This window comes from Thalia democratica, chromosome 3, assembly GCF_965202585.1.
Source record: "Thalia democratica chromosome 3, ktThaDemo2.hap1.1, whole genome shotgun sequence".
NCBI lineage: Eukaryota > Metazoa > Chordata > Thaliacea > Salpida > Salpidae > Thalia > Thalia democratica.
This window is the reverse complement of record NC_139167.1, coordinates 38,643,323-38,656,563: the sequence shown is the minus strand read 5'-3', so window position 1 is coordinate 38,656,563 and position 13,241 is coordinate 38,643,323. Positions and strand designations below refer to the sequence as shown.

The 13,241-nt window shown below is 29.3% G+C and overlaps 1 protein-coding gene across 1 annotated transcript; it reads left to right on the top strand.

Annotated features, from left to right (window-relative positions):
• The first annotated feature begins 5,763 nt into the window (after window positions 1-5,763).
• LOC145832023 (exosome complex exonuclease RRP44-like) lies at window positions 5,764-12,692 on the top strand. The gene is made up of 2 exons (XM_082939391.1): window positions 5,764-6,056; window positions 9,459-12,692. Exon 2 carries the CDS (start codon window positions 9,477-9,479, stop codon window positions 12,219-12,221), a length of 2,745 nt encoding a protein of 914 aa, XP_082795517.1. The 5' UTR covers window positions 5,764-6,056; window positions 9,459-9,476; the 3' UTR covers window positions 12,222-12,692.
• Window positions 12,693-13,241: the final 549 nt, after the last annotated feature.

Here is a 13,241-nt window from a genome sequence, read left to right as displayed (position 1 = left end):
CTTTACAACTAGACGTAGATTTAGTGGAAACGATATCATTCACAATTTTCCATAATTTTTTACTGTTTTGTTTATTCTTTTTAACTACTTGTTTATAATAAAGTCTTTTAGAACATTCTATAACTCTGTTTAATATATTTCGATATTTTTTAAAAGAAACAGAAAATTGTTTTGTTTTATCCTTAATAGCAAATTTAAACATTAAGTTTTTAAAGTTAATTGAGATAAGTATACCTTTTGTTATCCACGGTTTAGCTTTTAATTTTTGTTCTTTTTTACTTAATATTTTGACTGGAGCATGATCAAATACCGTCCCACTAAAAATACTCTCAAACTCATCCCAACATTTTTTAACATCTTCACCACCTACAGCACACAGATTCATCTTTTTCAATTTCACACTCAAATCATTCAGAAAAGATTCAACTTCAAACTTACTGAAGTCCTGAAGGGACCAGATCACAATATTCATTTTTGAACTTTTTGCATTTAATTTCACAGATAACAGGCATATGATCAGATATATCATAATCCACAACATTTACATTTAGCTTTTCACAGTCAAAACTAGAATAAACATGATCAATCAAAGAACTAGAAGAATAATCAGCAGAATACCTAGTTGGCAAATCAACAAATTGCAAAGCACCAGCACTAGAAATACAATCCAAATAGTCACAAGTACGCTGATCTCCATTAAACAAGTTTATATTTATATCACCACCAATTATATAATATTTATTCTTTTCATTTAATAGGTCTAAAACTTTAAGGAAATTTTCTTTAAAAGTATCAAATGCAGTGGTTGGATGTCTATATACATTACCGACTATAAACGATTTATTATTATCAAGTTTAAGAGAGATCCACAGGTCATCTACATCACACTGTTCAAAAGACACACCTTCTACAACCTCATAAGAGTGACAAGCTCTAACAAAAAATGCAACACCACCAGATTGATTACTATTAGAAAATTTATTTACAAAATCATATCCATACAACTTACCTACAAAAGGTCTCAGATTTGTAAGCCATGTTTCACACACACAAATTACATCAGGCAACCCCTCAACTACATTCAAAAATTCCTCAATTTTATAAATATTTGCATTTAAACTTCTTATATTCATAAAAACAATACTAATACAATTTTTTTTGTTAAATTTCACACTATAAAAATCTAAGTAACTCTCATTGTTTAGTTCAGAAATACTAGGTTTAACAGAATTATAAAAACAATCATTATCAAAGTTATTGACCTTTTGAAAGGGAAAAACAGACTCCTTACATTTATCACAATAAAATTTATATTTACCTTGTTTGTATAGATTTAGTTTCATTTTATTTTCAGAAGCACACTCAACATGACATTTTTGGAAGCATAAAAAACAAGTTAAACAATTTCTTAAGTTTTTACAACACAATTTACATTTAAAACATATAGACATTTTTTGCTCACAGGTTTCACAAAAAAAAGGTAAATCATTTTTGCACATTTCTGCAAACTTTTTAATTGATACTTTGGAACATTTAAGATGTATCCATTTAAAGCAGCCTTCACAAAACAAACAGTCATCTAAATTAGAAAATTTTTTAAAACAAGATTTGCAGAAATCATCACTCCCAACATTAATTAGTCCTAGATTATTTACACAGTCTATACAATAGAAAGGATCATCATTATCAACATAAAAACTAAACTCATGTTCAGAAATTCCACAACAATTTAAATGGAACCATCTATCACAATTATCACAACAAATAGACTCAGTTTTTGGAGATTCAAAATCTTTTTGACAAACACTGCATACAAAATCAACATTAACTAAACTATTTAACTCTAAATTATACGTACTCATCTAAATATATTTATTAGAAAGACATGCAAGTTAACTATAAGTTATTTTTTGGAATATTTTTCTAGATCTTTTATACAGCGAACTACAATAGCCTTGCTTGTTTCCTTCTCCCTCATCAATACAACCCCACCAGACGACCAAGAGAACTTCCAGCCATTAGCCTTTTGGAACCTTCTTGTATGGTAAAGAAGGTCCCGGCTAAATGGTGACAAGTTCTCGTTGATGTACACCTTTTCAATATTTTTGCATATAGTGTTAAGATTAGCATTTGCCAACTTTTTTTTTTCTTTCATAATCTTAACCTTCTGGCAAAAAACTGGCAAAAAAATATCACAACATCTTAAAACATAACTGTACAAATCTGTTAAAAGTAAAAATTATTAACAAAATACTTTATTTTTGCATAAAAAGCTGTACATCTTAAAATCAAAACCGCACAAAGTTGGAATTTAAAAAAACAAATTATTCAGGCTTATGGTATAAAAAAAAATGAAGAATAAAATTTACATAAACATTAAACTCATTTTAATAAGTATGTTTAAAAAGATATTAAAACAAAATTTTTTTGAGAAAAGCTTGTATGTATAAAAATAGAAAAAAACTCAAAATTTTTAAAGGTCAAACCTCTATTCAATGGATTTTTTTTGAAATTAAAGACAAAGGACTGTTCTCTAGAAAAAAGTTTTTAATTAGCTATCAAGATAAGGAAAATAATTGGGTCTTAACAGTTTTGCCACTTTACCTGGAAACATGGAAAAACCTGGAACAATTTAGGCAAAAATAACCTGGAAAAACCAGTAATTTGAGAATTTTTGAAAAAAAACCTGGTATTTTGATCAAAAAACCTGGAATTTTTAATAATTTTAACATTTTCAGTGATAAAGTTTCGATTTGACACAAAAAATCTATCATATAAATAAGATTTTTTTGTCATCATCAAATATTTTTTTATTAAAAAACACATTTAAAGTAACTTACAGTATCTTTTCAATGTTTTTATACTACTTAACATACTTTCGTTCATTATATAGAAATTAGTTTAAAACTAAAAATAGACCCAAAACTGTGTACTTTTAAAAACCTGGATGAAAGTTGGAAAACCTGGAAAAAAAATTTAAAAAATGAGTGGCAACCCTGTATATAAATATATAGAAAAAACTAAATTTATACATTGATACATTTATACATATTAACTAAAATCTTAAATCAATTTTATTTTACAATATCATAATCAATATAAATTATTATATTGGTATAATCACTTTATATTGTAAAATATAAGCAATTAAATATTTAAGTTTATTAGTTTATGATATATAAGTTAAATTTTATTCATGTATTTATAAAAGATAAATTTTTAGCCTGAATTATGATTAAATAAGACATCAAATGTATTGTAATTTCAGCTTGATATTGGTGCTCACCTAAAGTTAAGCATAACTGAGAAAACTTTCACCTTGGCATCAACCAGTTTTTTAAAATCCTCCCTAATGCAAAATGTATGGGATCTGAAAAAAATACAACTTTTTAGCATGAGATTTTGTAAACAATTTTACATGTGGCCAATTATTACACAAACACATTGTTAAACAATTTAAAAAAAAAAGTTATGGTGGCATTTATTGGTTTTATGTAATTTTTATCACTTTTAGTAAGTTTTCCTGAATTTATAGTTTATTTTTTCCAAAAAAAAAAGAAGTGCCACCATAAAACTATCTTTAAATTGTTTTAGTTGTTCATAATGTGTTTGTGTGATAATTGGTCACATGTAAAAAAAATTCAGTTTAAAACTTTAAAGTTGCACTTTGTAAAACCAAAAAATTTTGCGTTGGGGAGGTTTTAAAAAAATCGGTTGGTACCAAGGTGAAAATTTCTTCAAATCATCTGAAATTTTGCACAGGGTGTTTTTATGATATTTCCAAAACATACAATATTTTCCAGCCAGAACCTCAAAAATAGCTGTAAAAATAAGCACCATAATGTTCATTCACAAGATACAAGTTTGTCCCACACTCTGAAGCTAGCCACTACATCACACAGTATTTTTGTAAAAGTTCTCAATATAAATTTTTAGACACATTAAAAAATATAAATTTTACAAACTTTATAATTCATTACAAACTTCATAATTTATAACTTTTTAAAACAACCTCTAATTTTTGCTGAAATTTGTTGCCTGCCTGCACAGACTCCAAAAAATTCCTTGTTTGTGAAAAATGGTTTGTGTTCTAAAATTTAATTAGGTTTTTAAATTTAAAGTTTGTAACTTGATGTTGAATGCTTTGTTAGGATTTGAGGTTGACCACAGTTGCTTTACTCCAAGTATGATTCATACACACTATATCAGCCATGTAAAAAATAATAATTTTGTAGTTAAAATACACAAAACAGGGCTTGACCTAAAATCCTTCAGGTTGTTGCTGAGGTCAAACGAGGGTTTAGTGTTAACAAAGCTCTGCTTTAAAACAGTATGAAAGGAGAATTACATCTAGAAGAATTAAAGATTGTATGTATGCATACAAACTAGAACTGAATCAAGTTAGAAAATACAAGTATTTTGCTGATAGAGCTGTTTATTGCAAATACATCAATCATACACAGATGGTTCAAGTAATGTGATGGAAGTTAGATGATCAAATTCACCAACAAAACTGTTGTTTTAACCTGTATAAAAATAAAATTGAAAGCTTTATAAAGTTTCAAGTGTTTGATAATGTATTTAAGACTAAGTTTAAATTAAGAGTTTAGATTTAGAAAAGTCAGGAAAATTTTAGTAAAAAGTCAGGAAATTCTTCTCAGCTTGATCTGTGACAACCCTATTAGTTTGTGAACTATGAAGTTAAATACTTCAATAACGTAATGAATCAATTTACCTCTCATCTTAAAACACCTTAACCTAACTATCTTCCAGATAAAAGAATTTTTTTTAAATAATATCATAAAGTTTAAAAATGCTAAATTTTTGTTTTGATATGGTTGCCATACACTCAGAATACTCAAGTTAAGTCAGCCTAGTTTGAAATTTTAGAAAAATTCATCTCAACTCCTGCTAGTTTGAACTTTTTCAATAAACTTAAGCTACTGATAACCTTTTTTAAAAATTCAGGTTAGTTTTGAAATTTGTTATCAATTTCAGACTGGTTTTTATAATTTCAAATAACTTTTTTATTATATTTATATCTACTTCTTTTGTCATGATTATAGTATTCTTAGATATATAAGCTTGATTGATAGATGTTTATTAGGACCATAAGTTTTTTAAAAACTTAGGCTGGTTTAGGCTAGCTTGATGAAACTAAGGTTAGTTTTTGCTCACTCAGGCTGTTTTTTTACTTAAAAAAGTGGCAACCCTGTTTTGATTAGAAATTCTTGCATAAAGAAATTACAAAATTTGCAAAAGTGATTTTTGTATTTTAAAGAAAAATAATTTAATTCATTTGATATTTAATTTTGTAAAAAAATTATGTTTATCTAACTAAGTTTTTTAATTTTTTTTAATTATTTTTTGTAGAACTAAGTACTCAGATAAATAATTGTTATAAAATAATGAATACTTTTTCAACTTAAATATTTCAGTCTCATTTTTACAGGAGCTAGCTGTATATTTTCAAATTTGATTTTGAAATGAAACATAAATTTGTAAAGGAAATAGTGAATAAAAAGTAAAATGTTACATAAAATCAAATAAAAGTTGCTAATATAGTGTAATTAGTAACAACTCTTAAAGAGTAAAACGAATCACAACAGTATTTCAAAATATAGTTTTTATGGTTTATGTGTATATATAAATACTGATAACTTATCGTTTATGTGATAAAAAAAGTATAACATAATAGATATTTTAATTTTTACAGGTTGTATCAAAATATGAGGTATTTCAAATTAAAGGGTAAAAAAGTCATTAAACTAGATTTGTCAAACATAGATTGAAAATTCACAATACCAATCCTGGTTACAGGAAGACAACACAACATTAAATAAGGTTTTACTTCAAACTGTGATGGTATGAGTTGTCAAAAATTAGAATTGATGCTATCAAAAGAAACAGTCTCTCAAAAAGGACCAGTCAGACTTTAAAAGGAATACATTTTAAAACTTTTAACTAAAAATTGGTTTTCTAAAAAAATAAGAAAATGATATCACTTCCTACAAGTTGTTTGAAATGTTTCAAGGTGCATCACATAAAAGTTAGAGGTGAATATGTTAAATTATGTACAAGGAAATAGATTATTTTTTTTATAATGAGAACATTTACCATAATTTTTATTCTTCATTTATTTTGTGTTGTAAACTTTTTATATATCATAAACTGTTATTTTTGCCTACAAAAAGTATTTCAAAGTTTATACTTTAAAACAAGGGCGAGTCTTCGTTTTCATTAAAACAAATAACTTCTGTCAGGGTTGCCACTTTACCTGGAAAAACCTGGAATTTGACAATTTAAGCAAAAATAAGCTGGAAAAACCTGGAATTTGAGAAATTTTGAAAAAAAACCTGGAAAAACCTGGAATTTTTACAAAAAAAAAACTGGGAAAACCTGGAATTTTAAAAATTTTCAGATGTTCAATAGTAAAATTCCAATTTGACCCAAAAAATCTATCATATAAATAAAAACAATTTGTCATCATTAAAATTTTTTTCATTAAAAAACATACTTAAAGTAGCTTTATATAATCTTTTCAATGTTTTTATACTACATAACACAGTTTCTTACCATAGACTTAATTTTGTTTCCAAACAATTTATATCATCAAGTTCTTTAACATGTTTGCATCAAAATTTTAAGAAAAGTTCATTGCATAATTTTTAAAAATCTCAAAAAAGTTATTAGAAATTAAAACAAAACTTGTGATTAAAATAGGCTAAGTTTTGAAATACTTTTGATTAAAATTAGTTTATTAGTTTATAAAAGTTAGAAAGACAATTTGAAATATTAAGGTTTGAAAAACACAACAGTGTTATTAAATAAGTAAATTTTTAGGGATCCACTAAAACAGAAAACGTTAAAAAACTAAATTTCACAATTAAGTACCAGAATGCATCGAATAAAATTAATAGAAACACAGAACTTCACATAGTTCAAGTTTTTTTTTTTTGCAAAGTGCTTTAATATTTTTATTATAAATACAAATTTTAAAATTTGTTTTTCTGTGTGATTAAATATCATAACAAAATTGAAATATAAATGAAACATATTATGTACTTCGTTTAGTGTATATTAATTTTAAATAGTTTTTATAAGTTTTTAACTATCAAGTAGGTATGTTTCTTCTACAAAAATACTTAAGTTATAGTTTATTAAATATTAGAATACTAAAAGTTTTTTTTTTTTCTCGAATAGCATGAAATTTTTTCTGATTATAAATTTAGACTGAAAATATACTTTAAAGAAAAATTTTCAATTTTTCTTTAACTACTTTAATTTCTCTTTACTATGATAACTTTAAATAACGACTTCAATATCTGTAATTAAGTAGCAAAATAATATTGAGTTAACAGTTTATTAAGTCTAAATAAAATTATTAAAATAGTATATATATTTTTTTAATTAATTATTGAAAAAAAGTTTTGTAGTGTTTGAGATATGAAAATGTTTTATTTTAAATTTCTTGTTTATAAATAATGCTTATATAGTTTTATATTTTCATTGCTTTATGACATTTTAAATGATTGAGAGCACTAAAATTTAAAAATATACTACAGTTTGCAAGCTTGCTTTAATTATAAAATTTCTTGTTTCAATAAAGATTTTAAAAATAATATTTCTAATTTATTTTTAATTTCATTAAATAAAAAAAGCTCTTAAAAAAACAATAAAACCAAATAATTTCAGTTAATTTTTACAACTATAAATTGATAAAATTTTTACATAGTACTGTTGATGGCTTTAGGAACTAGTTTAATCTATTTAATGAAATCTTCATCATTTGTTTTTTATCAGTTTAAAACTAAATCATTTTTTTTCTTTCTCTTGACTAGACTTGTAGAAACGCTATTGTATTTATTTTTCCGATTGAATTATTCAAAAAAACTACTATGCATATCTTATAGTTTAAAAAATCAAAATCAGACACATTCATAATGCGATTAAGATATTTTCAAGTTGTAAGTTTTTATTACTGACTTTTTTTACTAGATATTTTACAAACACATTTAAGTCTTTTTCTATGCTATACTAGGGGTGAGCAACCTAAGGCTCATCAGTCAAAAATATCTTACTTGTGACATTTTGTTTTGCCTGTAAAAAAATACTTTTGCAAAACAAATAAGTTAGAGCTTTTATAAGAATTAATTTTAAATGTGGTCTTAATTTTTTTTTTCTTGGTGCAAGCTTGTTTAAAAACATTTAAAAATATTTCTAAATTACTTATTCTAAATTATACACCCCAAAATAGTATTTTCTTATAAATCTGGCTTGCTGACTTAAAAAAGTTATTTAAATCTGTATTTATCCCAATAGTCTTTAACCTATTCAAAAGCGGGCACACTAATTTACTTGAAAGTAAATTCTGTTCACACTAAATTATAGAAACAAAAAACACTGTTAAATAACTTTTTTTAGCTTTTAATTAAAAGAATCGGGTATATTTTTATGCAATTATTTGTGTAATAATTATTAAAGATATAGACAAAACACTGGTGAATAAGATATTTTTTTCACTTAACTAAATTAAGGCCATGGGGGGTAAACCATGTTTTTTACAAGTTGATCTTATTTTATAGAGTTTTTTCTAAGCTTCAAGATGCTTTTTATTATTTTGAAAAATTTAAATTATTTTTTGAGATATGACCAGTCAAAGTCGGGCCGCATAACAGGTTCCCTATGGGAAGGGAAAACTAAAACAGCGAAAAAAGACTATTTCATTTAAAATCTATCTCCTCCTACATTTTTAAGCAATCTTCTTCAAACTTTCACAGTCTAATCTTTATATAATAACAAAAAAATGTTACTTAGGAATTAAATTTTTTTTTTGTAAAAATATGTTTTTTTTGAATAAAAAACACTTTTTTTTTAATTTTTGTGATAAAATTTTTATTTTTTTAAATTACTAAATTTCTAAAGTAACTTTTTTTCCTTTTATTATAAGAAACATTTCCTGAAAATTTGAAGAAGATTGCTTGAAAAATGAAGGAGGAGATAGATTTTTAGTGAATTTTAAAATTTCCAAGAAAATTGATATCGAAAAATTTGCGGTCCATACATTGGAAAATTTTTACAAAAAATTAAATATCTCAAAAGTTGAATGATATTTTTGAATTCTTTAAAAACTGGCTTATAGTTTGTACTTTAAGCTTTCATATAAAAGCCAAAGTTAATTTTAGTAAAAAAAAATGTTGGACCCCCCCCTATGGCCTTAATTGTGCACACAATAAAGACCCTTGGTAATGTTATACTTTGTGATGTATGTAAAGTTATAAATTACCAAATGAGTTTGTTGTAAAAGTCACTGAAACACAACTTCTAACTTTACTGATTTGTTTTCAATTTTGTTATTATATATGTAATAATCTAAAATTATTAAATATTTATAACATTAAAAATAAGTATTTTTACAATTGTGTTTTATTATTTATGAGGTTATGCTAAAATTTTAGGTTGTTAATACAATTAAAATGCTGCAAAACAAAACCTTACTCATTAAAACGAAGTCAAAGAAAATACTGCGTATTGTCCGAGAGCATTATCTAAGAGATGACATAGATACTGGACTTCAATCAGGCAAGCTTGAAGATCACCCGAGTTTGAAAAACGAACTCATCAAACAAGAGCACTATCTTCTGCCGGACACAAATGTTATTTTACAGCAAATTGACGTATTAGAGCATGAGTGTGTGAGGAACGTTATTATTACAGACACGGTATTGAATGAAGTCAAGCGTCGTTCTTCTCCGATTTATAAAAAGTTGAGAAGCATGATCGAACTTCCTGACAAAAAGTTTTTTGTGTTTGTAAATACTTTCTGCAAGGACACCTGGCAGAAAAGAAACACGGGGGAGACCAGTAACGATTACAATGACAGATTGATAAGAATATCTACCCATTATTACCAAGAGAAGTTGCTGAAATCCCGAGGTCAAGCTTGTGTGTTGATAACTAACGACAAAGAAAACAAAAGAAGAGCAGAAACTGAAGGGTTGATTGTTTTCACTGCTGAAGAGTATTTCACCAAAATTGTTGGATACCCTGAGCTTTCTGATAAGCTTGCTATGAACGATGAAAACGTAGAAGTTGACAAAAAAACTCAATATAAAAGTCACAAAATGCTGTCAGTTTTGAGCCAGGGTATAAAAAGTAAAAAGTATTTTCAGGGAAAACTAAACATATCTCAAAACAACTACCTTGAAGGAAAAATTATGTTGGAAACTAAAGAAATTTTAATTCAAGGCAGAGAAAATTTAAATCGCGGTGTGCATGGTGATTTGGTAGCTGTAGAGTTGTTGAGCGAAGACCAGTGGAGTTTTCCGAGCGATGTGATTCTAGATGTGACCGTCCAACCTGGAGCTGACATTGGAAATCAGGACGGACCACCTGCAAAAAAGAAGAAAAACTCAGTTCCTACTGGTAGAGTTGTTGGTATTATCAAAAGAAACTGGAGACCTTACTGCGGTATGCTTGAAAAGCCGTCTGCTACAAGGCACCAGCTGTTCACTCCAAAAGACTCAAAAATACCAAGAATAAAAATTGAAACTAAACAGGCAGATAAACTTAAAAATCAAAAAATCATAGTGAAAATAGATTCTTGGCCGGCAAATTCAAAGTATCCTCATGGTCATTTCGTCAGAGCTCTTGGAATGGAAGGAAATAAAGATACAGAACGAGAAGTTATTCTGCTTGAACATGACATTGCTCATGAACCATTTTCAGAAGCTGTGCTTAATTGCCTGCCTCCTACTGACTGGAGTATACCAGAGAAAGAGCTAAAAAAACGATTGGATTTAAGACATTTACCTGTTTGCAGTGTAGACCCTCCAGGCTGCACAGACATTGATGATTGCCTGCACTGTATTGATGAAGGCGAGTTTTTAAACGTAGGCGTGCACATTGCTGATGTCAGTTATTTCATAAGGCCGAAGACTCCGATTGACATTGAGGCCAGTCAGCGCGGAACAACGGTGTACCTCATCGACAAGCGCATTGACATGGTTCCCGGGCTTTTGTCCTCCAACCTTTGTTCTCTGCGAGATGACGGCGACCGACTTGCTTTTTCATGCTTGTGGAAGATGAATAAAAATGGCGAAATTCTCGAAACAAAGTTCGCCAAGTCAGTTATAAGGTCAAAAAAATCGATGACATACGCCGAAGCTCAACTACGAATCAATGACACAGCATTGACTGATGATGTGACAGAAGGCTTGAGAGGCTTGAACAAAATTGCAAAAATATTAAAAGCAAAAAGAATTCAAGCCGGGGCGTTGTCTCTTTCATCCCCGGAACTTCGTTTTCACGTTGACAGCGAAACGCACGATCCCATCGATGTGAAGAAGAAAGAGGTGCAGGAAACAAACTCGCTGGTTGAAGAGTTCATGTTGTTAGCCAACTGTTCAGTTGCCGCTCACATCCACAAGGAATTCCCCGAGTTCGCAGTGCTCCGCCGTCATCCCGAGCCTCCCAACTCAAACTTCGACGTGCTGATCAACTCTGCGAAGGCGCGCGGGTTGACCCTGTCGTGCGAAACGTCCCGCGACCTCGCCGTTTCATTGGACGCTCTCGAGGACAACGCGGAAGCTCCGTACATCGCCAACCTGCTGAGGATCCTCGCCACGAGGTGCATGCTGCAGGCGGTGTACTTCTGCAGCGGCCTCGAGACCGACTTCAGGCACTACGGGCTGGCGGCGCCCATCTACACCCACTTCACCTCCCCCATCCGCAGGTACTCCGACGTCATGGTGCACCGCCTCCTGGCGGCCAGCATCGACGCCGACGAGACCTTCGACGAGCTGCTCAACAAGCAGGACATCCACCGGGTGTGCCAGAACCTCAACCTTCGCCACCGGATGGCGCAGTACGCGGGCAGGGCGTCGGCCGGCCTGTACACCCAGATGTTTTTCAAGGGCAGGGTGGTCGCCAAGGAAGCGTACGTGATCTTCGCGAGGAAGAACGCCGTGCAGGTGCTCATAATGGAGTACGGCTTCGAGGGCACGGTTTTCTTGGATCGCAGCGGCGAAGGCGACAAGCTGGGCGAGGGGCAGATAAAGTACGACGAGGAGGCGTGCAGCGTGGAGGTGAAGGGAGTCGTGCTGAAGGTGTTTGATAAGGTTGTGGTGAGAATTTCGCACGACGCGAGCAACGTGCAGCGGCAGAGAGTCAACCTGCATTTGGTCGAGCCGAAAATAGAGGGAATCAGTGTGCAGGTTTGAAGGTTGACAGCTGACAGTTTTTAGGAAATGTTTTATTATTATGCTTTTTTCGAAGTTTTTAATAGACATTACTGATGCTTTTATTTTAACTGATATCATAGATAGAATGTAAAGTTTTAATTTCAGTAGTTTAATATGTATAGTTATGCTTTGCAAATACTTATTTGGTGTAGTTTGTTGTAAAAATTAAGTACTTATTATGGTAATCCTTAAGTTTTAACAATTGAATCTTTAACTTTTAATTAAACTTGTTATTTATAGGCTAACTTTTTAGTAAATATCTTATCGATAATAAAATATTTTTAGTTAAATAACTTTATCACTGATTTTAAGCTTTAAAATTTATTTTACAAAGTTATTTTATAACACAAGAAATAAAAGTTTAACAACAAATACAGACTTCAGTATTATTTAATTATTTTTAAATATTTAGTTAGATTAATCGTTTTACATAAGCAGTTTTATCTGCGTTGCCACATATATCTTTGTAATTAATAATTTAACAAATGTTATAATTCCTTGTAAAAATAAAAAGTTCGACCATATTTGAGGGTATATTTAATTATATCAAACAAAGATTTCCCAAACTTTTTTTCAAGAAATAAGAAAAGCTTTAACCCCCTCCAACAAGATTTTTCAAACAACCTCCCTTTTATACACCTGAAACCTTTTTTTTTATTGCTCCTCACCATCAACTCCAGAATATCTAGTTTCAAGTTATGGCCTTCAGACCCCTTTAATTTTCATGCCTCTTTACTTTGCTGCTTATGGCCCCCGAGGGGGCCATATGGCTCACTTTAGAAAACCCTTGACTAAGTATTTTTCAAAGTTATGTTAGTTTTTAAAAAAACATCTTGATAAGTACATAAAATATTAGTTCTACGCCGACAAATTGAATTAAGACTCACTTACGTTTTCATAGAAATGTTTTATAATTAAAATAACAATATTTTTTTAAACAAAGATAAACATTTTATAATGATGGCAATTTAAATGAAATGGTCATGAAATTTGTAGATT